Source organism: Aedes aegypti, chromosome 1 (genome assembly GCF_002204515.2).
Source record: "Aedes aegypti strain LVP_AGWG chromosome 1, AaegL5.0 Primary Assembly, whole genome shotgun sequence".
Classification (NCBI taxonomy): Eukaryota; Metazoa; Arthropoda; class Insecta; order Diptera; family Culicidae; genus Aedes; species Aedes aegypti.
Genome location: NC_035107.1, coordinates 234239235 through 234263317, shown reverse-complemented (window position 1 = coordinate 234263317; position 24083 = coordinate 234239235). Strand labels below are relative to the sequence as shown.

The window sequence follows — 24083 nt, the reverse complement described above, 5'->3', positions numbered from 1 at the left end:
GAATCGTAAAACCAATTATCCTCTTTTATCTTCAATCAGCCCCCGAGGCAGTCACCCCAAGCAAACGCCGTTCGGTTTCTTCGCATAGCAGCGCACACCCTTCCTTATCTATATCGAGAAATACGGCACGCCTGGCCACTCCCTCGATATTCCGCAGCAAGAACCCACAATCAATCTCGCCTTATCTTAATGTCCCATCAGGAAAAGTCGTTTGGGAGTCAATTATCGATGCACAACAATGCAGTGGTAGGGTCCTCTTCTTAATGCTGTTTAATCCTGGTTGATCGCTGGGTATTCATTGATTGCGGTTGAAATGTTTTGAGCGTATGAAGCATTCAGATTATTTTTAACTTTCAGATTCCAATGTACGATGGAAGTTTTCGTAGTTATAAGGTGTCTGTATGGAATATTATATAGAGTAACCAGTCGATAGAGTTTAACGTAGTCGAATTGTGGGCTGTGCACATATGCCTAAATTGAAAACTCAATAATGGACCATTGGATACTTAAAATAACTGTTTACTGACAAAATTAAAAAAAAATATATATTTAAAGCTTGTTTGCCTAGCATACTGAGGCTCTCAAAGCTGCCGATATCATTCTAATGTTAGTTTGAGGAGATATTTGAAACGGAAACAATATGATTCAGAAGCAACTGATTGAAACAGTCTATCTAATTCAGGCAGCTTTCACCTGGATTACTATTTAAGATGGAAATAATTCTGAATCGAATTATACTGCAGTCGGCATGTCCATCTACCCATTGCATATTTTTATCCATCCAGGAATGAAGCTAGAAAGTATCAGAACAAAGTTCTACGCTCTATAGATGAAAGGCCATTATGAATGGGCCCTTTGGTAAATGTGGAAGAATAAGGAACTGGGCTCTTCTACGAGCCGTAAAAGAAGCCCCTCACATGCATTCCCATGGCCTGGCAATGCTCTTTGCATAAAGCATGAATCCTGATCTTTACAAACCAAAAAAAAGAAGCTTATAGCTACTCCTTTGGCAAGAGAAATACATTATATTGAAATTTAAGCAAGCATGCAATGCTCGCCAGCATGCAACGACCCGAACCAACCTTCTTTTTTGAGTCAGACTCCTAGTTAGTATGTATACTTCAAATGAATGCAGAAGTAGCAGCATATGGCTTATATGAATACGACAGTAACGGCAGAAGAAATTTTCCCGCTATACCTAATCCCATCTCCCTGGCATAACCCGCCGCCATGAGGATGGAGCTACGTACAGTATTGGACGATACAGTAGCTACTTTTTCGATTTGCTTTATAAAATGGTCAAACCGTCATAGATTCTGAACTCGTGAAAGGAACAAAAGGGAAATGTACTACAGCACACGAAAATTTCAAAATTTTAAGACATTAAAGTAATCACGTATGGCGAAATAGGGAACCACTGTGTCCATAACTGGTACACCTACTCTATATGTGAAGTGCTGTGTATATTTTATTTACAACAGTCCATAAATGACTTAGATCTAAGCCTCCGAAGTTGACCATTTTGTATGGAAAATCAAAAAAGTTGCAAATATACTGCCCAATACTGTACATACCCTTTTATACGAACAGGATGAATGAAAGAGTATCCTTCGCGTGTACCACCTCCTCCACGTACGTAATACGTACCTCCGAAATGCTGGTATCAGCTTTTTGATTTAAAACTTCCGGGATGCATAGTCAATCTAGACCTCTGATCCGAGTGCATCCTTTTTCGTCGGTCTTTCGGGGGCCTTCCGTTCCGTTCCGGGTGTGTGTTTGTGTATGAGTATTTATGTGCATATCAAATTGCACAAAATGTTTGGATACGTTTTTGATTCCATTCGATATCCTTTTCATGTTTCTGAAGCGTCTACAGTTACAATGCGCTGTAGACTATTTTCAAATCAGGAGAAGTAATATAGCTTGTTGGATGTTGAAATTTCCCGCAGATATTTCGTTTGACTTGCAACACTGAATCCTTTATTTACATAAACTCCATTCACGTTATTCCATTTCCGCCATGTGCTATTAGCACATACATATTTCTTTCGCGACAATCTAAGATATCCCAGGTAACCACCAAGCATTAAAATTCGCTGTAAACTAGCAGCTGGTTCGCATGACATATGCTTTCTGTTTTTTACCAGCCATTGACATGCTTGTTGATCATTAACTGGCATCTGCAATGCACGTCAAATTTCAACTGATTTTATGCAGCATTTTGGAGGCTTGGTCGCCCTTTGTCAGCACTATTGATGCTGAATGATTTTTTTGTTTTGGTCCTAGAAAATGCTTGTTTAAAGCTGATTAAAAGTTTCCAGAAATTTGCAATCGCTGAAAAGTTTATCAACATGGATAATATGAGCAAATGGAATAAGTTTATAAAAAGTGGTACTTATAATAGAAGTTTGAAGAAATACAGTGACTTATCGTTACTTGAGTTAAACGTAAATAAATGTCCAACAGAAGCTGTGAGCAATGCGAAAGCTAATACAGTTAAAATTGATCCAAGTGTATCTTCACCGGAGTTTTGGAAAAATACAAACGACGTGCATGATTCGTTTGAAGTCCAAGGTGATGAAGTATCGGAATTAGTTAGCGACGAGGAAAAGTCTGTTGCCTTTGAAGATTACTACAGCCCGGATGAAGATTTGAACGATAAAAATGTAATTCTTAACAGTGTCGAGTCAGATTTAACATCTTTTCTCCAAAAATGGAGCTTAGAACACAAAATATCTCATGCTGCACTTAAGCCTTTATTGACCCGGTTATCGCAATACGACCGAACCTTGCCAGAAGATCCGCGGCGTTTGTTAGATACACCACGAAAGTCTGCTTATGTAATTGACATTGAAGGAGGCCAGTACTGGCATCAAGGTCTTGGTAAGTCTGAATATATGTAACTCAAATTTAACTTAAATCTATCGTATAATATCAATTACAGAAAACTGTCTACGTTATGCATTTCGAGACCTTACTTATGCGAGACATATTTCGATCAACATCAATATTGATGGCTTACCATTATTTAAAAATGGTACAGATCAGGTGTGGCCAATACTCTTCAATGTTCAAGAAGAAACATGTCTAAAACCAATGATAATAGGAATATTTTATGGTAAATCAAAACCAAAGCGCGTGGAAGAATATCTGAATCCTTTCGTTGAAGAAGCTCTACCAATTTTGTCATCCGGAATAGTTATCAATGGAAATCTGTTAAAAGTAACAATACGTTGCTTTATATGCGATTCGCCAGCCAGAGCATTTATTAAAGGTAATATCTTTATCAAAGACCTCATTTCGTAATAGTTATTTTTAACATAATCTTCATCCAGGATCTGTGAACTTCAATGCTTTCCACGGATGCTTGAAATGCACTGTTGTCGGAGAGCGACAAAACGCACTACATACCAACGTTTTTCCTGCAACAGCTGCACCAAGGCGTACAGATACTGGATTTCGCAGCAAAGCTTACGACGGTCATCATCAGATGTACACAATTCGTGAAAATGGAAAATCTAAGAAGATTTATGTGGAAACTCCCCTCTTGCGACTGCCAATCGATATGGTAGAAGACGTTATAGTCAGTGACTCATTACATCTATTGCATCTTGGTATCACCAAGAAGTTATTATCAATCTACAAAGATGGCCAAATGCACCATAAAAAGTGGTCACCAGATGTTGTAACCTCTATCGACAAAATTTTAAACACAATCAAACTTCCGATTGAGATACATCGGCAAGTTCGTGGATTACAATATCTCAGTCATTGGAAGGCCTCCGAATGTGGATCTTTTCTGAACTACATAGGTATAGCCATTTTACCGGAATTTGTAGACAAACGCCAATTTGAAAATTTCATCAATTTGTTCTGTGCTGTGACAATTTGTTCGAACGATTGTTACAAACGGTTCCTACCTGTGGCTCAGCTGCTTTTTGAAAATTTCGTTGAAAATTATGCAAAATACTTTAACCTTTACAGTACCAACATAAAAAATCGATCAAATTTTTATTTTCAACTTGCGATAACTTTGTCAATTTTTAACCGATTTCGATGATTCAACCACGGTTAGATCAGGAATCTAATATAGTTTTCAAAACAATTCAAAAAATTTAGAAAACTGGCGTTATTTCCAAATAGGGCCAAAGTCCCGTGGGGTACCTACGGTAGCGAAAACAGTATAATCAACATAAATTTCATTGAATGGCTTTCAAACTTTATAGTAAGTGTTGTACGATGGACTCTTAGGCATAAGAATACTGTCCTTAGCAATTTGAGAACATATGGGACAGTTACGGTCAACTGGTCTTCTGGTATAGGTTCTGGTAGGGAACCTAAGGGGACACTTAGAGAATGTTACATATTGGTAGCGTTCGACGGCTTAAAATTCATGATTTTTCATTTAGAAGCAAACCGAAATGCTGCTGCAGTCCAATAAGAATAAATGGCCATGCCAGATGTTTCGAAATCAGTTCCGGCAGGGCTCCAGCGGAACAATTTTAGAACATTCTGTCTGTATCGATATCTTGTGACTACTAGAAGTTTATGATTTTTCATGACGAATTGGAATAACATAATGCCACGAATCAAAAGTTACTCTACTAATTAAGACTAACACAGTTGTGTTTCCAAAATCTCTGTACCAATATTATGTATCCGGTAGAAATCAAAACCAACATTTATTTATAATTATTGTTTTCTCAGGCCCCGTGCGTCGCAGCTAATATGTGAATAGTGCGCTGTGTTCATAAAAATCATGAGAATGCAGCGCCACACTAAAAAACTGATTTCAAAATCGCGCGAGTTGAGGCGCGTCGCGAGTCTCACTGGCGTGATCCGGTTTGGTGGCGGTGCGAGAATACTGTACAATAGCACAAGAGTTTTTATTTAAAATAAAGCATGTTCATCACATTTCAGCATACTATTCAGAAACTTCTATACCGTTGTATATGACAACATATAAGTTTTCTTTCAAAAATGAACTGCGAATAACTTTTAGGTAGTAACTGGAAATGAAGTCATGTTCGTTAGAAGATAATACAAAATGTGTAGAAATATTGATAACTTTTATTGTGATAAAATGGAGGATTTCAATTTGTGTTCCAATGTACTGTGATTTCAAAATGTGTTCTATAAAAATAGGTTACATTACTTGCTATAGCAAATATTACAAATATCTACAGAAACGATTTTTCGACTGTCGTGCCGATTGCACACTGGTTTCCCACAATTTATACAATGTACTTTTGTCTTCACATCCTTCGATCGTCGACAAAATGCACACCTTTTATTCACCAATGGCGAGCGTTCGAACTTATTTAATTTTACCGTTTGATCTTCGCATTCCGGACATTGATATACATCGATTGTGTGATAATGATTGCCACATGCTACAGTCATGCATCCAGCGCATTTTTTTAGGGAACATTTTCCTTCACAGGTAAAGCACTTAGCAATCGGATTTTGAGTTGCACCATACATATCATTCCAGTTTTGTCGATTTTTGCTCGCGTTTCAAGAGGCAGTTTGTCATTTTTGCTTCGTTCTTTCACGTACTCTAGAGCCAATTCTTTTGATAGCCAATCTAGGAACTTGTACTTACTGCTACGATCTTTTGGTAGAAAATCTTGATGTGCAGATCTAAATGTATGAAAGGCGTTGTGGGAACACAGATCAATAATATTGAAAATAATACTCATCGAGTATCTATTCGTTCGGCGTTTACATGAATACCCGCCAGTTGCCTTGTCCAAAGTATCAACTCCTCCCTTCAAGGAATTGTATACTTTTACGACGTTTGGTTTCACCTAGGAAATAAAATTTGATTATAATCAATCCATTGATAATAGAAATAAATGTTACCATTGGTGTAGGTTGCTGAACATCTGTGGATTTTACCGGAGGCATGTTTTCAATATTTATGTTGCCGTCTGGCAGGGTAGCTGGATCGGTCGACAAGAATAAAACTGATTTTCCCTTTTTCTCGGTCCAAGAAGCGATCATCATTCGATTATGATATGCGTACTTCGCAGTGCCGGCTGGAGTTTTCTTATCCGGTAGAAATTCTTTCGGAAGCTCTCTCTTATTCGATCTAAGCGTTCCAATTGAGTAAAACCCATTAGATCGGAGATCTTCTGCGAGAGGAATACTCGTGAAAAAGTTATCGAACGTAACACGTCGTCCCGAATTGTAGAACGGTTGGACTAGTTGCGTGACTACTCGTTTTCCTTGGTTAACTTCCGGTTTGTTGTTTATTTTTCCTACGGAAAAGAAAATGAGTTTTTCTAAGGCGATTACAACCTCATGAGCAACATTTAACCCGTTATGTAAATTCTCCTCAATTTCCACAAGATATTCCTCCAACGATTCCACCAAATATTGCTTTGAATATTCCACCATTACTCCGAGGATTTTTCCAGGGATTACTTCCGATTCAACCCGAAATTTCACTTGGGATTCTTCTAGGAATTTCTCAAGGCATTTCTCACCAGAAATAGCACCAGGAATTACTTCAGAAATTCGTTTTGGAGTTCCAACAGAAATTTGACCAGAAAGATCTCTAGGAATTCCTACATGAGTTTCTTTAAGATTTTTCTCCAGGAATCCTTCGGGGAGGGATCCTCCTCCATGAATGCCTCCATAATTGGCTCCAGGTATTCCTCCAATTTTTCTTACCAAATAGAAATACTTTATAAATTTCTGTACTATAATCATCTCAAAAACTCCTAGACAAACAGCTTAGAGAAATTTCTGGAGGGATAGCTGGAGTGAATGCCCAGAGGCATATACAGCCTAAATGAATTCCTGTAGGAAATCCATAAAGAAATCTTCAGTGTAATTCCTAGAGGAACTCCGGCGTTAATCAATCTCTGAATACTTCCAACGATTCCTGGAGGAACCCCCTTTATATAAAATGACTTTTATCAAAATACATAGAAATAAAAAAAAAAAAGGTTTTAGGTTTATATGTACAAAATATAAACAAGAAACGTTAACAGATGTAGATTTGATATACTCACCAGCATATATGTCAAAATTTACCAGCATCGATGTCTTTGGATCGACACAGCATCACATCTTAATGCCATATTTGCATGGTTTATTCTTCATGTAGACTTTAAATGCACAATGTCCCCTAAATGGAATCATGCGTTCATCTACGGTCAAATCTTTTGAAGGGTTGTATGCATTGAGCATATTCTGCTGAATTCTGTCTGAAACAGCTCGGATAAGTCGCAATTTGTCAGTTTGCTGAGTAAGCAATGATTCTTGAGGAATCTCTGCACTTTTTCGTTCTCGCGATCTAGATCGGGATGATTGTTCCTCTTTTGGTCGGTTTCGAGGTGGCCGTCTAGAAATCGAGTCGTCAAATCTCATGTATTTATAAATGTCTTCAAATCTAAGGAAAAATACTTCTGATAATTATTAAGAAATTATGAATTATCTTTAGAAAATACCTATGTCTTCCCATAACAGCACTGTAAAATAGCCGACGCGTCATTTCATCAGATGACCACATATCTTTCAACCAGGTTTTTGAATCGTGATTTTTCCCCGCCGCAATGACAATCCCCATCCATGCTAGCAGTTCGGTTTTCCCCAAAGGTTTGAAATTTTCATCCGATTTCGCCTCATTATTCGTGAATTTGCAGATAGTTTCTAACACTTTATCATCCCAAAACACAGAAAATGCATCTTTTGGGCTCTTCACTTGTCGTATATCAATCAAAAATTTGAAATCCTCAACGTTCTCGGCAAGATTTTCCATCACAATAGGACCGTGTTTGGAATTCGATGTCCACTCTATGGTTCCACATTTTGATGTGTAAATATTTGAATCATCGTCAACTAGGTTCTCAAAAAAATCGTTTTCCAAATCAACAACATTCACATCGTCTTCCAGGTCCGCAGTTTCAAAATCTACCACACTTGAAACATCCGATTCGTCACTCATTTTTGAACTTTCGAGTACTTGAAACACAAAAAGGTACAATCCAACCGATTGTTAGTATGTATCACTAATACAACAGCAAACAACTAAATTCAGAATGATATTCTCACAGTTTTTATCAAATTACGGTTACTCTGAATGGAACGGCCGAACCTTGTAGAAAAAAATGCGACCGTTGAAAAAGGGAACAGAAACATGAATGAAGTGAAATAATCGTGACGTCAGATGAAAGGATTCGCTGTCAGACGGCTATACACGTAGAAATCATACTACCCAAAAAAAAGTTCCTTCAATTCAAAATTGAGTAAACGGCATTAGTGTTTACCTGTAATTAGGTTGCTTTTCCTCCCTCGCAACAGCAATGTTGTCGAAAACAGAGAGAGAGAGAGAGAGAGAGAGAGAGAGAGAGAGAGAGAGAGAGAGAGAGAGAGAGAGAGAGAGAGAGAGAGAGAGAGAGAGAGAGAGAGAGAGAGAGAGAGAGAGAGAGAGAGAGAGAGAGAGAGAGAGAGAGAGAGAGAGAGAGAGAGAGAGAGAGAGAGAGAGAGAGAGAGAGAGAGAGAGAGAGAGAGAGAGAGAGAGAGAGAGAGAGAGAGAGAGAGAGAGAGAGAGAGAGAGAGAGAGAGAGAGAGAGAGAGAGAGAGAGAGAGAGAGAGAGAGAGAGAGAGAGAGAGAGAGAGAGAGAGAGAGAGAGAGAGAGAGAGAGAGAGAGAGAGAGAGAGAGAGAGAGAGAGAGAGAGAGAGAGAGAGAGAGAGAGAGAGAGAGAGAGAGAGAGAGAGAGAGAGAGAGAGAGAGAGAGAGAGAGAGAGAGAGAGAGAGAGAGAGAGAGAGAGAGAGAGGGGGGGACGTTGTTTTACCCCGACTTCGGAAGCTTACGCTGGGTAGAAATATTGTTGCACTGATTTATTTTTTTCCGCTGTTGCCAAATTTGGGTTAAACCTCGGAAGAGCCGAATTGAGTCAAAAGAAGTCAAGATATAGGTATATTAGGCTGTTTTCATCACTAATGGCGTTTTCGTTTATTACTGGAGCAAACCTAGTTTTGCCCTGGATCGGCATCAACAGCTGTCAAAATGTATTTTATTGGGTCGAGTCGAACCCGAATCTGCCCTAGGTTCAACCCGAACACAATGAGGTTCCCTCTACCGACTGTCAAACATGGATTGTTTACATATTTGTAATTTTTTTTTACGAAAGCGTTCGGCATTATCCATTAAATTATCAATGAAGCTCTATTTTGTCTTTATGCTTTCACATACAGAAGAGATATTTGATAACATTGTTTGACTGACAGTTCGAAGGTAGGAATAAAACCGTCGATTTGACACGAACCTGGATTCGTATTCGTTCGTTAATTGCGAGTCGGCTTCGGGTTCGTGAAAACGTCTTTACGTCATTTTGTCTCATAAAGTTCACGTACTATAATGTCCTCTAGGGGCCCTGATAGGCGTAGCAATAAACGCGCAGCTATTCAGCAATACAATCTGAGGGTCGTGGGTTCGAATCTCACCGGTCGAGGATCTTTTCGGGTTGAAAATTTTCTCAACTTACTAGGGCATCAAGTATCTTCGTACCCGCCACATACATATGCAAAATGGTAAAATTGTCAAAGGAAGCGAAAAGTTGAGACTACACAAAGCTGAGAAGAAAGCTCTGTATCAGTTGGGACGTAACGTCAAAAAGAAGAAGAAGAATGTTATATACTCGTCTATTAGTATCATGCCCAATAAATTGTTTATGAAAAAATATTTATTTTGTTCGTCAATGAGTACTTGATGAGCAGGCTCATTTTTTCACCTGAACTCGCTCGGGTCGCTTTCGGAATATTCGCATATGGACAAGGCATACTTTTGATTTATGGCATTATGTTATTCCAATTCGTCATGAAAAATCATGAACTTCCAGCTACCAATATGTAACATTCTCTAAGTGTCCCCTTAGGTTCCCTACCAGAACCTATACCAGAAGACCAGTTGACCGTAACTGTCCCATATGTTCTTAAATTGCTAAGGAAGGTATTCTTATGCCTAAGAGTCCATCGTACAACACTTACTATAAAGTTTGAAAGACATTCAATGAAATTTATGTTGATTATTCTGTTTTCGCTACCGTAGGTACCCCACGGGACTTTGGCCCTATTTGAAAATAACGCCAGTTTTCTAAATTTCTTGAATTGTTTTGAAAACTATATTAGATTCCTGATCTAACCGTGGTTGAATCATCGAAATCGGTTAAAAATTGACAAAGTTAACGCAAGTTGAAAATAAAAATTTGATCGATTTTTTATGTTGGTACTGTAAAGGTTAAAGCAGTTACTAGCAACCAGCATAATCTTATACACGTAGTTGATGAAGTGCACCGATTCGGTGTCTTGGGCACTATTGCATCGTACCCGTTCGAAAATCAATTTTTTCAAATCAAAAACCTGGTTTGATCTGGCCGATTGCCTTTAAACCAAATTATCAATCGTATTACTGAGAACCAACGAAATGATCTGGATACGCAGCAGCACAAAAATTACCCAATCCTAAAATATCCTAGTAAGGAAGACAGTTCCTCTTTCTTACATATTGTCTTGAAAGATGGGTTTATATGGCCAGTGACTTTTCTAATAAATGGTTTCTGAATTCGCAAAAATCTGTGGTGGCAATGATTCATGCAACTGCTAACGGAGTATATGGGAAGGAACTCAAATATGTCGGAATTCATTTTAAAAGTCCACTCGAATCAATCAATTTAAATGTATTTAGTTCAAAAAACGATAATTGTTTTCTACCAGGGAAGTTATTTTCTACATGTGAAGTATTATGTAAACTAGTAGCAGTACCTGTACATGGAAAAACTGTATTCGTTCCTCTGCATCATACGTTACCGACAGGAAAAATATAAAACACGATTACGATTTTTTTATATCTCTTATTAAGAAATCATATGAATAAATGTCAGTATTTTAGGATTCATTTACCGAAATTCATTTAAATTTCAAAGAAAGAAAAAAAAGAATCAATGAACACAATAGGTCGATGAATTCAAACCATTTTTGGCGAAATAATCAATAAACACAGTTAAAATCAATGATGTAAGTCCCATCACTCCGGAGCAACGATTTCCATAGTCCACACCGTTTCAGCTACTTCGCCTTCTCGATCAGGCTCATCATGATAATCTTGTTCGTTCAGCTCTCGAAGTTGTCTGCGTTTTCGAGCTACTGACTTCCTGGTTCCTCCCAGCTCCTCCAGTCTTTGCTTTGCGTTCCGTAAGCATCGATGTAAGAAGTTCTTGCACTCATCCAAAGAAAACTCTGGATCAGAATGCAAAACGGTTTGATAGAAGAGGTTGATCACCTTTTCGTATCTCGAAAAGGGTGTTTTTCTAGGAACTTGATCGTCCTCATTGAGTTTGCGACCAGTTCCAGTCCATGAGCACTGTACAAGAAACTGACGGTCGAAAAAGTAATCGACTATCCGCAAACAAACAGTTCCACCTCGTGTAGTGTACCGTTGTTTTCCGTGCAACTGACCTATCGACGCAACGATCTCGTTGATGAACTCTTCTCTTTTGCAATTCTCCTGAAGCGCTTCAAGATCTTCGAGAGTTTTTACTGGATCCAAACTGATTTTACGAAGTGCAACAGACTCGAATTTGTGGTGGCATTCGGCGGAACTACCAGATCCGATTGCATCCAGCTTAGAATTTGCATGGGCCAAGAGAGTCAGTACCTTGTTGAGTTTGATGTCGATGTTGTTTGTTTCGGTTGTTGAGGGAACCTGGTCCGTTTGAGTGCTCGAATCGTTGAATTGTTTCTGTATTTGGACGTTTTCTATCTCGTCAGAGCTCTCCTGTTTCAGCTCATTGAATAAAGCAGCAGCAGAGCGCTTCTTCGCAGCATTTTTACGGGACATGTTTCCTAAAATGAAATCGTCATTCAAACAAACGTTTTCTCACTGAGAAATTAAATACTTACGGGATTTAGTCAGACTCAACAAACGATGAATGAGGCTTTAATGGATACGATTTAAGTTGGCAAAAATTCAACTCAATCCACACACATCTCGTGGGTCTTCGGCTAGAGGCACAACAAAACACTTGGCGACACAAGGCAAGGATGAAAGGATCGAGTACCACCGTTGGAAAATAAATGTGAAATTAACAGGACTGAATTGAATAGAAAGAGATGAACGACACTACACGACGAATGATCACGCAATATGAGTAAAAAAGAAAAAGCAAATTATCTTTTTTTTTTATTTATGTAAACAACATTACAATAGCAGTTCTGTCGCTGACGCAATGCAGCCGTTACGCTTAAGCGTCACCAATATTTTGACAGCCAATTAACATTGGCGGCGTTGTGAAGTGGGATCAAGCATTGGGAGAGCACGTTATTTCGCCAAAAGTGGCATTGGGGTAGCATTTCAGGCTACTATAACGTTATGCTGCATTAAACCGGCTGTTCTATAAGTGCATATATTGCCATCTCTGTGCTTTTTTTAATGCTTGGTGGTTACTTGGGATGTTTTCAAGATTGTCCAAGAACTCATTTGAAAAAAAGGATTTCAGTTCTACAAACGTAACATGTAACCTATCCAATATTGAATAATGGGATTTATATCCAAACAGGCTCTTGACATGTTTCGAGTTCAACGATTAATTACAGTAATCCAAAAGCATCGTTGAGTATAGGCCTACAAGTTTACAGGGGTAATCAATGATTCACACTTAAGCAGACTCCAACAAATATAATCTAGCAAGTTTTGAGTTAAACAGCTGGCATTTAATATCTTCGCTGAGTACAATACATTGGCTTAACAAACGTCCCAAGTAAGGGGTCGTCCATTAAATATGTAAGAGTTTATGGGGAGAGGAGGATTTGAGATTTCTTACACGCCATACAATTATTTATCAATTTTCATACAAAAAATCTTACTATGGGGGGAGGGGAGGTTCTGAAAACCACCAAAATTTTCTTACGTAATTAATGGACAGCCCCTAACCAGTAAGCACGATAATGTAACATAATAAGAGCATTATGAGTAAATCGGCCAATGTGTTGGAGTAAATCTGTAACGCAGTGAGCTTATGACCGGATCGCAGCAAGCCGCGCGCGCGGGCAGCTGCTTTTTGAATTGTGTGTCACGTTTACTTCATCCCGCGTATTATTTTTAATTCGGCTGGTGTAGAATTTGATTCGGTGGATGGCGCTATGCCACGTGCAAATATGGATGGTGTGGAAACATGCTGTTAAAGTGATAAAAGTGTTTTTATTTTTCATTTGAAAGATTTGCTCTTCGTGTGCTAAACTTTTAAATAATTCCACGTCGCCAGTCGCGCAAAAATATAAAAACAAAACTATCCGGATGGCGTAGCAGTTTTTTGCGCGACTCTTTTTTATCTCCTGTGTGTGTTAAACATGTTGATTCAAAAATTGAATATAATTCGTGGATGCTCGGTTCAAGATGGATTATGAACTGCAGTTTTTTGTCGGTTTTTCGTGCGGTGCGTGCATTTTGTTGGGCAGCGCTAAGTTACAGCTCACGTTATTGTTCATTCTTAGAGAAGCGACGGATTTCAGAGGAGTTTCGAAAAAGGAATTTGGTGAGTTTGTTCTGATCAGCAGCACATGATCTTCTTTTTGGATTAATGTCCTCACTGGGACACAGCTTGCTTCTCAGCTTAGTGTTCTTATGAGTACTTCCACAGTTATTAACTGAGGCATTCGTTGCCAAAATTGCCATTTTCGCATTTGTATATCGTGTGGCAGGTACGATGATACTCTATGCCCAGGGAAGTCAAGGAAATTTCCATTACGAAAAGATCCTGGATCAACCGGGAATCGAACCCAGACACCTTCAGCATGGCTTTACTTTGTAGCCGCGGACTCTAACCACTCGGCTAAGAAAGGCCCCACTAGCGCATGATCACAATGCGTGAATATTAATCATTTGTCGGCCAGAACGTCTACCGAACGTATGCTGTGGCACTACCCCTTCCATCAACATTCCACAACAAACCCGTAACACCTATGAAAGGTCGTAGAGTTCTCTGCATCTTTCATAAGTAGGTGTTCAATCAATCATCCTTCCCATTCCCCAGCTTTTGCAAGGACGTGGCCAGGACAGCTCTCTACTATTGGAGGATGCATCAATCTCGTCTAAGAGTTAGAGGTAAGTCCCGAATTTCTGACTTTGGTTACGGACGGGAAGGAGGCAACCCTCATACAATGGTCTAGGACTGTACCGCCTACGAAATGTGTGCGAAATGCTTAATGCTAATTTTAATGCTAATGCAGTGAGCTGATGATCGACGGTTCCCTAACAACCGAAGTTTCCTTAAATAAACAACGGTACAATTTTTTTCATTCCTGTTCAAGTCTCCACATAAGCTAGTTAAAAAAATTCCTTTCTGCTTTCCGGTTATGGGTAGAGTTACATATTTCTCAGGAGTACATAAATGTACTGACGAGCCTCCCACCAAACCGTCTCTCAGCTCAAAGGAATCAAAGAGACAAGATGAGGCCGAGCGTTTGATCTTCGATGTGCATGAGGCGTATGGCTGGACGAGCCGACAAAGCCCTTTGGCAACAAGCGGTCGGTGAGGAACTGCAGTCGCTAGCGTAGGGTCAAATGGTCCAAAATGCCACTTTAAGGATTTGGTCGTTTTCCCCTAATGAGATCTACATATTAACGCCACTCGCAGTCCTAACAGTAACTTTACAATATTTGCTAGTTTAAATCGTGTAGAAAAGTTGGTTTACAAATGGGGGTGGTTCAAAATGACCAAATGGGTGGGGTAGAATGCCATTTAGTATGGAGAACTAGTAGTTAGCAACCAAGTTTCTCCATGAGTTTGCTCTGTGGTATGGAAACGCTTATTCCTTAATGAAATCATCGGAAAACCTTAATATTTAGGCAAAAAAGGGAAAAATGTTGAATTTTACCGGAAAATTAAGGAGAAATCTATGAGTTTATGTCCGAAGGTTGTGGCGGCAACTCTTGGGTAAACATATTTTAACACCGTTTGGCAAAGAATACAAATTGAAAGATTCTAGGAATGATTTAATGAGGTGAGCCATTTTACCCCATCAGTGCGTTTTGGACCATCTTACCCTACAACTATGTTTGGCGACTGGTGAGATGTCCTGCTGGTGTGATTTCACTGAAGTCGAAATAGGTCTTCCGAATCAAGCCGGACGAGCATGGCGAACCAGTTTATTACAAGGCGCGCTTGGTAGCGAAGGGGTTCCAGCAGAAGCCCGGAGTCGACTACAACGAAATGTATTCCCCCGTAGCTAAGTTGGCCACGAGCTTGAAGGAGATATCTACTTGGTCGTACCCAAAGGAGTCACGTGCCTCGTGTGCAAGCTGGAGTGATCGCTGTATGGACTTAAGCATAGCCCTCGCTGTTGAAACAATAAGCTGAACGACTTTCTTCTGGATTTCGGCTTCAGCCGTTTCCGGCATGACTACTGTTTGTATACCAGGACCGACGATCGAGGGGCGTATACATCATCATCTACGTAGACCTTAATGTAGACGATTTGCTCATCGCTGGCGATCGACTGGACCTGGTAAAGTAGATCTAGCGTGCTCTTTCCAAGAAGCTCCAGCTTACGGATTGCGGCGTTGCTAACTATTTTCTCGGAATCAAGATCCGATACGATCACGCTACTGGATGTATGTACCTGACGCAAAAAGCTGCTGTGGACCGTGTGCTGACGATGTTTGGGATGCAGACCAGCAATCCCGTCAATACCTCGATGCAGAAAGGCTGCTTGCTGCCCGCACAAGCTGCAAATCCTGTGTCGCATCCCTATTGTCAATTGCTGGATAGTCTCATGTACACAATGCTTTTGGATGTTAGATACCTGGGCTGTTTCCAAGTTCAACCTGGTGCAACCAGGCTTTGTGCCACAAGCCGACTTGTACAGAGACTGTGACGGAAATCTTCTCACGAACGAACGTGAGGTGGTCAAAAGGTGGCGGCAGCAAAACGATGGGTACCTTAACGGTGATGTGGCTAGTAGTGAAGGTAGCACTGAAATAACCTTGAAAGGAGGACGAAAGATTTCAGCCTTCAGATCTCCAAGAAGTGGAAACGGAGATTGGACGGTTGAAAAATAACGAAGCCGTTGAAGTGGACCAACTGGCGAGTGAGCTGCTAAAATATGGTGGTGATGCACTGGCTTATTTTCAAGATTTGGGAGGAGGAAGTATTACCGGAGGAGTGGATGGAAGGTGTCGTCCCATCTGCAAAATGGGCGACAAGTTAGATTGCGCCAATTATCGTGCGATCACAATTACTTGGCTTCGCCGACATCCGACTAAGGCCTGAAGCTAGGCGAGTCGCACTGAACATCTATGTGTCGAAGACGGAGTATATGATAGCGAGGGACTCTAAAGAGGACACGGCACGCCCCCCCCCACTTCGAGTTTATATTAACGGTGATGAAATCGAGGTGGTCGAAGAATTTATGTACTTGGGCTCACTGGTGACCGCCAACAACGACGCCAGCAGAGAAATTCAGAGACGCACCGTTGCTGGAAATCGTGCCCACTTTAGACTCCGCAGAACTCTTTGATCAAGTAAAGTTCGCCATCGCACGAAGTTAACACTTCAGTAGTCGCGCTGTTGTATTTTGTACAACACTGCTGAAAAATCCTCGCTTTTCGTCCACAACGGCAGCGGGGTGGTTCTGACGGTGCCACACCACGCGACGACTGGAAGGTTAAGCATCTAAGAGACGCTAATTAGACCGGTTCTCCTCTATGGGCATGAATCGTAAGCCCTACGTGCAGAGGATCTACGCGCCCTTGGTGTTTTCGAACGGAAGGTGTTGCGGACCATCTACGGCGGAGTGCAGATGGAAGACGGAACGTGGAGATGGCGGATGAACCATAAATTGCACCAGCTGCAGGAATATCTTAATAGAAGTGTTTACTATGGTATGATGTACATGGAAAACCTATCAGAACAAGTCAATTTTTCGATTATTGGCACCCTGATCGCCCATAGTGGCGACAAGCAGCCATGGACCGAGTCGAATGAAGACGTAACCTACGTACAGCAAAGGCCACTCAGGCCTTAGCCTGACTGGTAAGTATCCAGGCTTTGGAAAATTTAACGATCCTCTCTATCCACCTGCATTCATACAACACGCATGACATTTAAGGTTCGTTGAAGATAACGAGCCATGAACGAAAACAAGACAGACACATACAACCCACTGTTTGGTGCCGATCACTGTGGGTCAACACTTGTAACATTCGATGACCCACTCTCATTCTGATCAACAAACAGTGGCGAATATTTTTTATTTTCTGTGCTATGTTTGCAACCAAAGGGGTGTTCAATGGTCCAATAGATTATAATTAGGTTGTTAAAGGCTGCATTACCAGAAAAAAAGAAAGTTATCACCAATTTTATGCAAAACACAAATCACCTGAATGTCTCGATACTGTTGCAGTTTGTGAGAGTTGCTGCTCTTGAACGCTCTCGCGCCTCGTACCAAACGAGAGAATGAATATTTACATTCATAGGGCTCTCCGATTGCGATGTGCCACGAACTGTTATGGTTCGCGAACTGTTACACTCTCCGAATATAGTTCGATCGGCTTATTCGGATGAAAATTCAAACACTGTAAGTAGCATTACGTAAATGTAGGTTTCAGTGTATTAATGGTTTCTGGAATGCTTTGCAATGGTCAATGAAATCCTGTGTTCCATTGTGGTTCAGTTTCCAACATATAAATGCGAATATCCTCCCTCTTGCTGTTGGCTATTCCATTATCCAACATATATTGCCTGCGAGCTCTCACAGGCCGTTTTTTCATTTGGATTGCATTGTCAGTCATCAGTATTGATTTATGCATTGATTTTTGTTTTTATTCATTTAATCAACGCATCGCTTTCCTTGCAGACTGCAACCATCACCCTCGGCACAATTCCCTTCTGCTTCTCAAACTTCCCAATAATCACAATGGTGTGAATGGTTTCTGATGTTCCCCGGATTTTTCGTATATTGCGGTGAAACTGCCCTTGCCCGCAGCCAAAACAACAATCATAAATCAAATTGAAAGAACAAATAAAATTATACAACCCAAATAGTGACTGCGCGGCGTGATTGCATTGAGGTCACCGATCGATGATGGCCAAGGGGCGCGGTGTGATATTATTTCTGGAATAACCATAAATCATGAAAGGAATACAAATTGCGAGCTGCAATCTGATTGAAAGAAGAACCCTGGTCACAATTAAGAGCATACAATGTTCGACCATGTTTGCGTTTATTGCGAGATAAGGTCAAACGTTTCGCAGCGTTTATCCCCCCGACTCAGATCAACGTTCGTCCGCTCGGCGATGACCCACAGCTGTTAATCAAACCTACGTTAAACCAACCTGATCGTGAAGGTTTTGCACATGTGATCAATCTGCAGGCTGTTCCACTTGCTCCCATAGCCGACGCAGGAGGTTAGTACAAGCCAGCGAAAATAATTGGGTATTTTAATTCAGTGGAAGGAAGAACTGCAACGGACTCGTCTGTCAGAAGCTGTTATAATCATGACAACAACATTTTTGTAGATTTTTTTTGTAAATCTGAAAATTTTCAATTTTAGCGTTACGTAATAAATGGACGCTGCCTAACAAATGATCATAAACAACACCAAAATTCGGAAATACTGACCACGATTGGCGGCACCCTTTGCTTCCTCACTTGAATCGGGGAGCCTGGGCTCTGGAGGCTACTTCGAATGGCAAGTTATGAATTCTGAGAGCCCCCCTTTTATTGTTCGTGGTAGCAACCATAGTAAAGGAAGGGAGAATTATTACTTTCGCTAATGGGTCAATCGCATTGGTCCTAACAAAGATCACAATAGATCTATAGGGATCTATAGGTATTGAAAGTATGACCGAAATGTACTACTGAATTTCGGTAGCATTAAAAAATTGGTGAGCAGAAATACTTGTGTACGCACAGCCCAAGAGTATGATTCGCTCTCTTAAAAAATCTTGCTTTTTAATTAAAACTGCTATGTGAAACCCAATGCCTACCTCCTTATAACTCCATGCAATTAGTAGAAGGCGAAGGGTAGTACCTAAGATTCATCCACGTTTTTTGTTTGAAACAATGCATAATAATGAACACCGCACGATATAGTTGTGACTGCAGTTCTAGCTCTCCTTAAATTTCGAATCGCCTAATCCTGCGAGGTTGAAGAAACCCTCCCTACAAAGCATGGTCAGTAGCAACGAACAACTGTTTATTCTTAATAGATGCTATTCTCTTGCACTCGGACAAAGAGGATGCATCGGTTTCGGACAGTCACGTAACCATCGCATGTGCATACCACAGAGGCTAGCTGCCATTGTCCTTCTCCATTCATCTGGACTGGGTTCATCTCGTTTCATCTCTCGACGCAAAAGAGTTGAATGCTTCTACCCATAAGTGCAGCACTCCCAAGTCCCAGCCAGACAAATTCCCAGGAAAATGTCTGTTCGCTTTGTAATGTGTGCTGTGGGCTTCGAACAAGACTGTTATTTAAAGTTTGAATAATTTATATCTTGATTATGATATGCATTTAATTTTAATTACTGCATCCCTGTTTTCTCTCAGCTGCTGTGCTGCACAACATCATTGGTCCGTCTGTCTGGGGGAAGTGTTGCATCGCTTATGGGTATGCAGAATGGAATTTTGGATTGGACGGAACATTCTTCGGTTGTGCAGATCCAGATAGGTATACCTAACGTTGTCCCGTTTGCATTTTCATGGGTGCATGACATGGTCGTACCCCTGATTTCCATGAAGGAGGGGCAATCGACTTAATAAAATTAACAGATTTTCTGTCAATAAGTGGATACAGACATTTTGTTACCGTAATCCGGGGTATCATTGATCAGCGGGGTAACATTGATCGGAATGACTCATCTCGTAAAAAGTTCGCATTATCATTTATTGATGGAACATTTCCAAACCATGAATGGTGCTTCCCTTTCATATATTAATGAGCTAATAAAAGTGAAGATTTTTGTGAAAATTGCGTTTACCTTATACGTAAATTTGGCAACTTTTCGAAACAATGATTTTAATGGTTGAGGATGATACTACCAAACATTCATGTTTCACATAAGTTCTGTTAACGACATGAGCAAGGAAAATGCGATTCTTACTAAAAACAACATCGCCGAAAACGATTCCGTTGTCAAAATTTTCATAAGTATGTTCAATAAGGCAACATTTCCTAATTACTGTTAAGAATGTAAATTTCCCTTAGGAAATTGCCTACCTTTAGGCGTATTCCGTGGTTCGAGGTGTTTTAAATTTCAAAATAACTCAAAAAGTAAATGACTTGTAAGCGTTTGGTCTTCATATTCGGCTTCAGAGGCCTCGATTTAAGTAAGTAACGATATTTTGAATATTATCGAACGTTGTTTACATAAGTGATCAATGTTACCCCATACCAGCTATATCAAAAAATCGCTTTAAACATTTTTTTAAACATTCTTAAATCGTTCAAAAAACAAAATAAGGTATATAGTCACGAGCTATAGGTGGCAGTACTTATTTTAAAAATATAAAATTTGCAACATTTGCATTTTTAAACAAAATATTTAAGAAACATTCAAAAAAATGATCAATGTTACCCCGGATTACGGTACCATCAATGTGGTATTTTTAAGTTTAAACTGTATCTAGCCTTATATATTTTACTTCATCTGATTAGTTTATTGAAACCTTTCTAATAACATCTACTGAATTTTTTCTCCGGAATTATCTTTCATAGAATTGCTTTTATACAACTTTTTTGATTCCTAGAAAATAGGGTGGGAACCAGTCTACCAAATTTTCCCAAATGTGTTGCAAAATTGCAATTTTAATCTGAAAAGAAGTGCTTGGAAAAATGTTCTAGTGAAATTCCTAACAATCCCAATCATCTGAGGAATTCTTTAATGTCTAATGTCTAAATATAACTTGAAGTTTTGTCTGTAGTAAATTCATTATATTGCAGTCATTTTCCAAAGAGTTCAAGAGGGTTGTTCAAAGACAACAGTAAGTAACCAAGATACTTTTAAATTTAATTGAAAAAACGCTGTGTTTTGTGCAGTTCAAGAAGGAGTTATCAGATTTCTTTACTTAATTACACAGAACGCATGATTTCACTAATCAAATATTAGTTTACTTTTTTTCACAAGTTGACAAGTCTCAAACATCTTCTCTCAATCACTTCCTTCTTCAAACTAACATTTTTCATTCCATCACATGTCTTTACCCAGAGCCTTTATTTTCACCTTTCACCTATTCCAAAAATTGATGCTGATAGACCTTTTTACAAGACGTTTCAAATCCGTTGATTTTGATGTACTTTGACAGTTCTTCTTCTGCTTGGCATTACGTCCTCACTGGGACAGAGCCTGCTTCTCAGCTTAGTGTACTTATGAGCACTTCCACAGTTATTAACTGAGAGTGTACGGATGATTTCCCAAATCTATGAGCTAACCATTTTTTTATGTGGTTAGCTTTAAGCTGCAATTTCAATTTTATTATGAGCATTTTCATCATTTCTCTAAATTATCTCTACTTACAATTTTTGGTGAAACCCTTCTATAAATAAGATCACGATTCCACTTTTCTGGACCATTCTGAACGATACGTCTCCTGCACGAATATAGTATGTAGTCTAACCATTGAATCTCAATCGATCCGTTCTTATACTTACAGTACTTCTTCAATTAATTCAACCTGTTAGTAAATTTTAGCATATTTACCCTCGTTATTCTTTAGTTACGAAGAGATCCACAACAATTCATCACTTAGCCCTTATTTTAATATGAGTTCAATTCCAGCACTAGTTTTATCTAAATTTAAGTGTGAATCAGATATAAATTGATTGAATTTTGATAGTATTACAATTTGCGAGAATTTCTACTGGGATAGCAACAGCCCAAATATCTCTTAATGATGACTTTCACTTTTGCCCTCCACTATTCTGTCCAGTATCGTTCTGTTGATATCTGGTCATCCGTTGGTCATTGTATTCGCCCGCATGGCAGTGTGCGGCGGTCAGTTTGAACAACTGTTCATCGTACCATGATATTACTCCGATGACAATGAGGCAGGGTTCCCATCGTGACAGAGAGCTTTTTTTGCCAAAGTTGCCATTTTTCGCATTCGTATATCGTGTGGCAGGTATACGATTATACTCTTTGCCCAGGGAAGTCAAGGAAATTTCCATTACGAAAAGATCCTGGACCAGCCGAGAATCGAACCCAGACACCTTCAGCATGGCTCTGCATTGTATCCGCGGACTCTAACCACTCGGCTAAGGAAGGCCCCTCTAACAGTTCTTCTATGGAGGAGATAACAGTGCCGTGTTAGCACCGGTCCTCCACCGATGTAAATAAGGGGCTGTCCATTAATTACGTAAGGGTTTGTGGGGGGAGGGGGGTCTGAGATTTCTTACCCGTCATACAATTTATTTTTAATTTTCATACAAAAAATCTTACCATGGGGGGAGGGGGGGTTAAAAAACCCCGAAAATTGTCTTACGTAATTAATGGACCGCCCCTAAGTAAAATATACTTAATTGAGACCAATATGATGGAAATTGTGTCATTTCTCTCTAGATACCGTCGGTTTTGAATTTTAAACTGTTTTTTTTTAAATATTGCATTCTCTAGTGCACTAAATGAATGAAGCGTTCAAGAAGTACCGTTTTGACTCATATTACGAACACTTAAGGCCAACAGTGACTTCAAAAGCATCTGATAGGCATAAATTAGCTGATATAGGTGAAAATTTTAATTTCTTCGCAAAGTCTAACCGTTAGGTGTAGGGTGTACTGATAAAAATGTTCATTTAAACTTGTTTAGTATTGTTTTTCCGTAAAAGTTTGGAACAACATTTTGACTCAAATACCGAACACTGCGTTCATTATGTCTCATATTCCGAACACCTTGATTCAAATTCCGAACAGCACGAATAAATCGTATTCAAATGAATAATTTCGAGAATAAATTTATGTGGTCTTGAGCTAGAGAACCATCACTACTCCCGAGGTATAAAATTGATTTGAAGACGTTAAAATTGAATTCCAATTGACTGCCATTTCCTGGTAATTTGTTGACATATTTCAGCGAAACATTTCAACCTAATTGCCATACAAAAACCGAGTGTTCGGAATATGAGTCTGTTCGGAGACAAAACGGTACTCAAATAATGCGCCCAAATATTTGAATTTGTTCACAAGATTTCTTTATAAAGGATACTGGTAACACTGGCTCCTGTATCATCAAGACTATCGACTGAAAAACAACGGGGCAGTCTTAATTCAGCTTTCACGTCCTGTCCTAGATACAAAGTAGAATGTCTGGAATTCAAAATTGTCCGTAACGTAAATCAAAACGGCACTCTGGATACGCATCCTAGAGGTTTATTGTCTTGGACAAAGTATTTTGTAACAATTTGTACTACATTTTGACTTCTTCAGATGTGGTCTAGATAAGTTATAACTGATCAGTTTTATCTCTTGATAGGAGCTTCCTAGTAAAAAACTTCCTTCTATAAAGTTGTTCACTGAGATATTTTTGGCATTTCTTCCAAAGATACTTAATTGAGTTATGTAAACAGTACGTAAACATAATGTTTCCGCCCACTCAAACCATCCATTAAACACCCTCTTGAGTCACCCAAATTGGACATAGTACAGCGCAATATGCCCGCAAACCAGTAGCAAAATGTATGTCAAAAAATGTCCGTACAGTGCATAAAACACTGGTTAACGGACCCGAACCGCCAAGTCAATAATTCGTATGTCCACCTTTCGCTGCAATTACGCTTTGCAAACGCCTTTTTATCGAACAAGCTATTTTTTGGGTTGTCACAGGGGTGATCTTCTCCCATTTTTCCATGAGAAACTCTTTTAGCTGGTTTTTGTTGTGGATCGGGTGTTCTCGAATTTTTCGCTCAAGGTGATACCGCAAATTTTCAATAGGATTAAGGTCTGGAGATTGGGGAGGACGCGGTAGCGTTGATTCAACGATGTACAACAGCCACTCTTTAAGCAGCTTAGAAGAATGCTTCGGATCATTGTCTTGGACGAAATGGAAATTGGATTCATGGCCCAATTTCGCGGCACTT

The 24083-nt window shown here is 39.6% G+C and overlaps 2 protein-coding genes across 6 annotated transcripts in view; one reads left to right on the top strand and one right to left on the bottom strand.

Moving 5' to 3' along the window:
• Positions 1–24083, top strand: part of LOC5571516 (mpv17-like protein) — a 518784-nt gene that overhangs the window by 390330 nt on the left and 104371 nt on the right. The gene's annotated exons all lie outside the window — the stretch shown is intronic.
• Positions 5053–6438, bottom strand: LOC110674031 (piggyBac transposable element-derived protein 1-like). The gene is made up of 2 exons (XM_021837279.1): positions 5866–6438; positions 5053–5810 (listed from the first exon to the last, which is right to left on the bottom strand). The coding sequence occupies exons 1-2, from the start codon at positions 6400–6402 to the stop codon at positions 5421–5423; spliced, it is 927 nt and encodes a 308-aa protein (XP_021692971.1). The 5' UTR covers positions 6403–6438; the 3' UTR covers positions 5053–5420.

Bases quoted from the DNA above. Each gene is read 5' to 3' on its own strand.
- LOC110674031 (XM_021837279.1), bottom strand. From the start codon at position 6,402: ATGGTGGAATATTCAAAGCAATATTTGGTGGAATCGTTGGAGGAATAT. The intron at 5,811-5,865 runs GTAACATTTATT...TTTATTTCCTAG, and splicing joins TTCAGCAACCTACACCAATG to GTGAAACCAAACGTCGTAAA.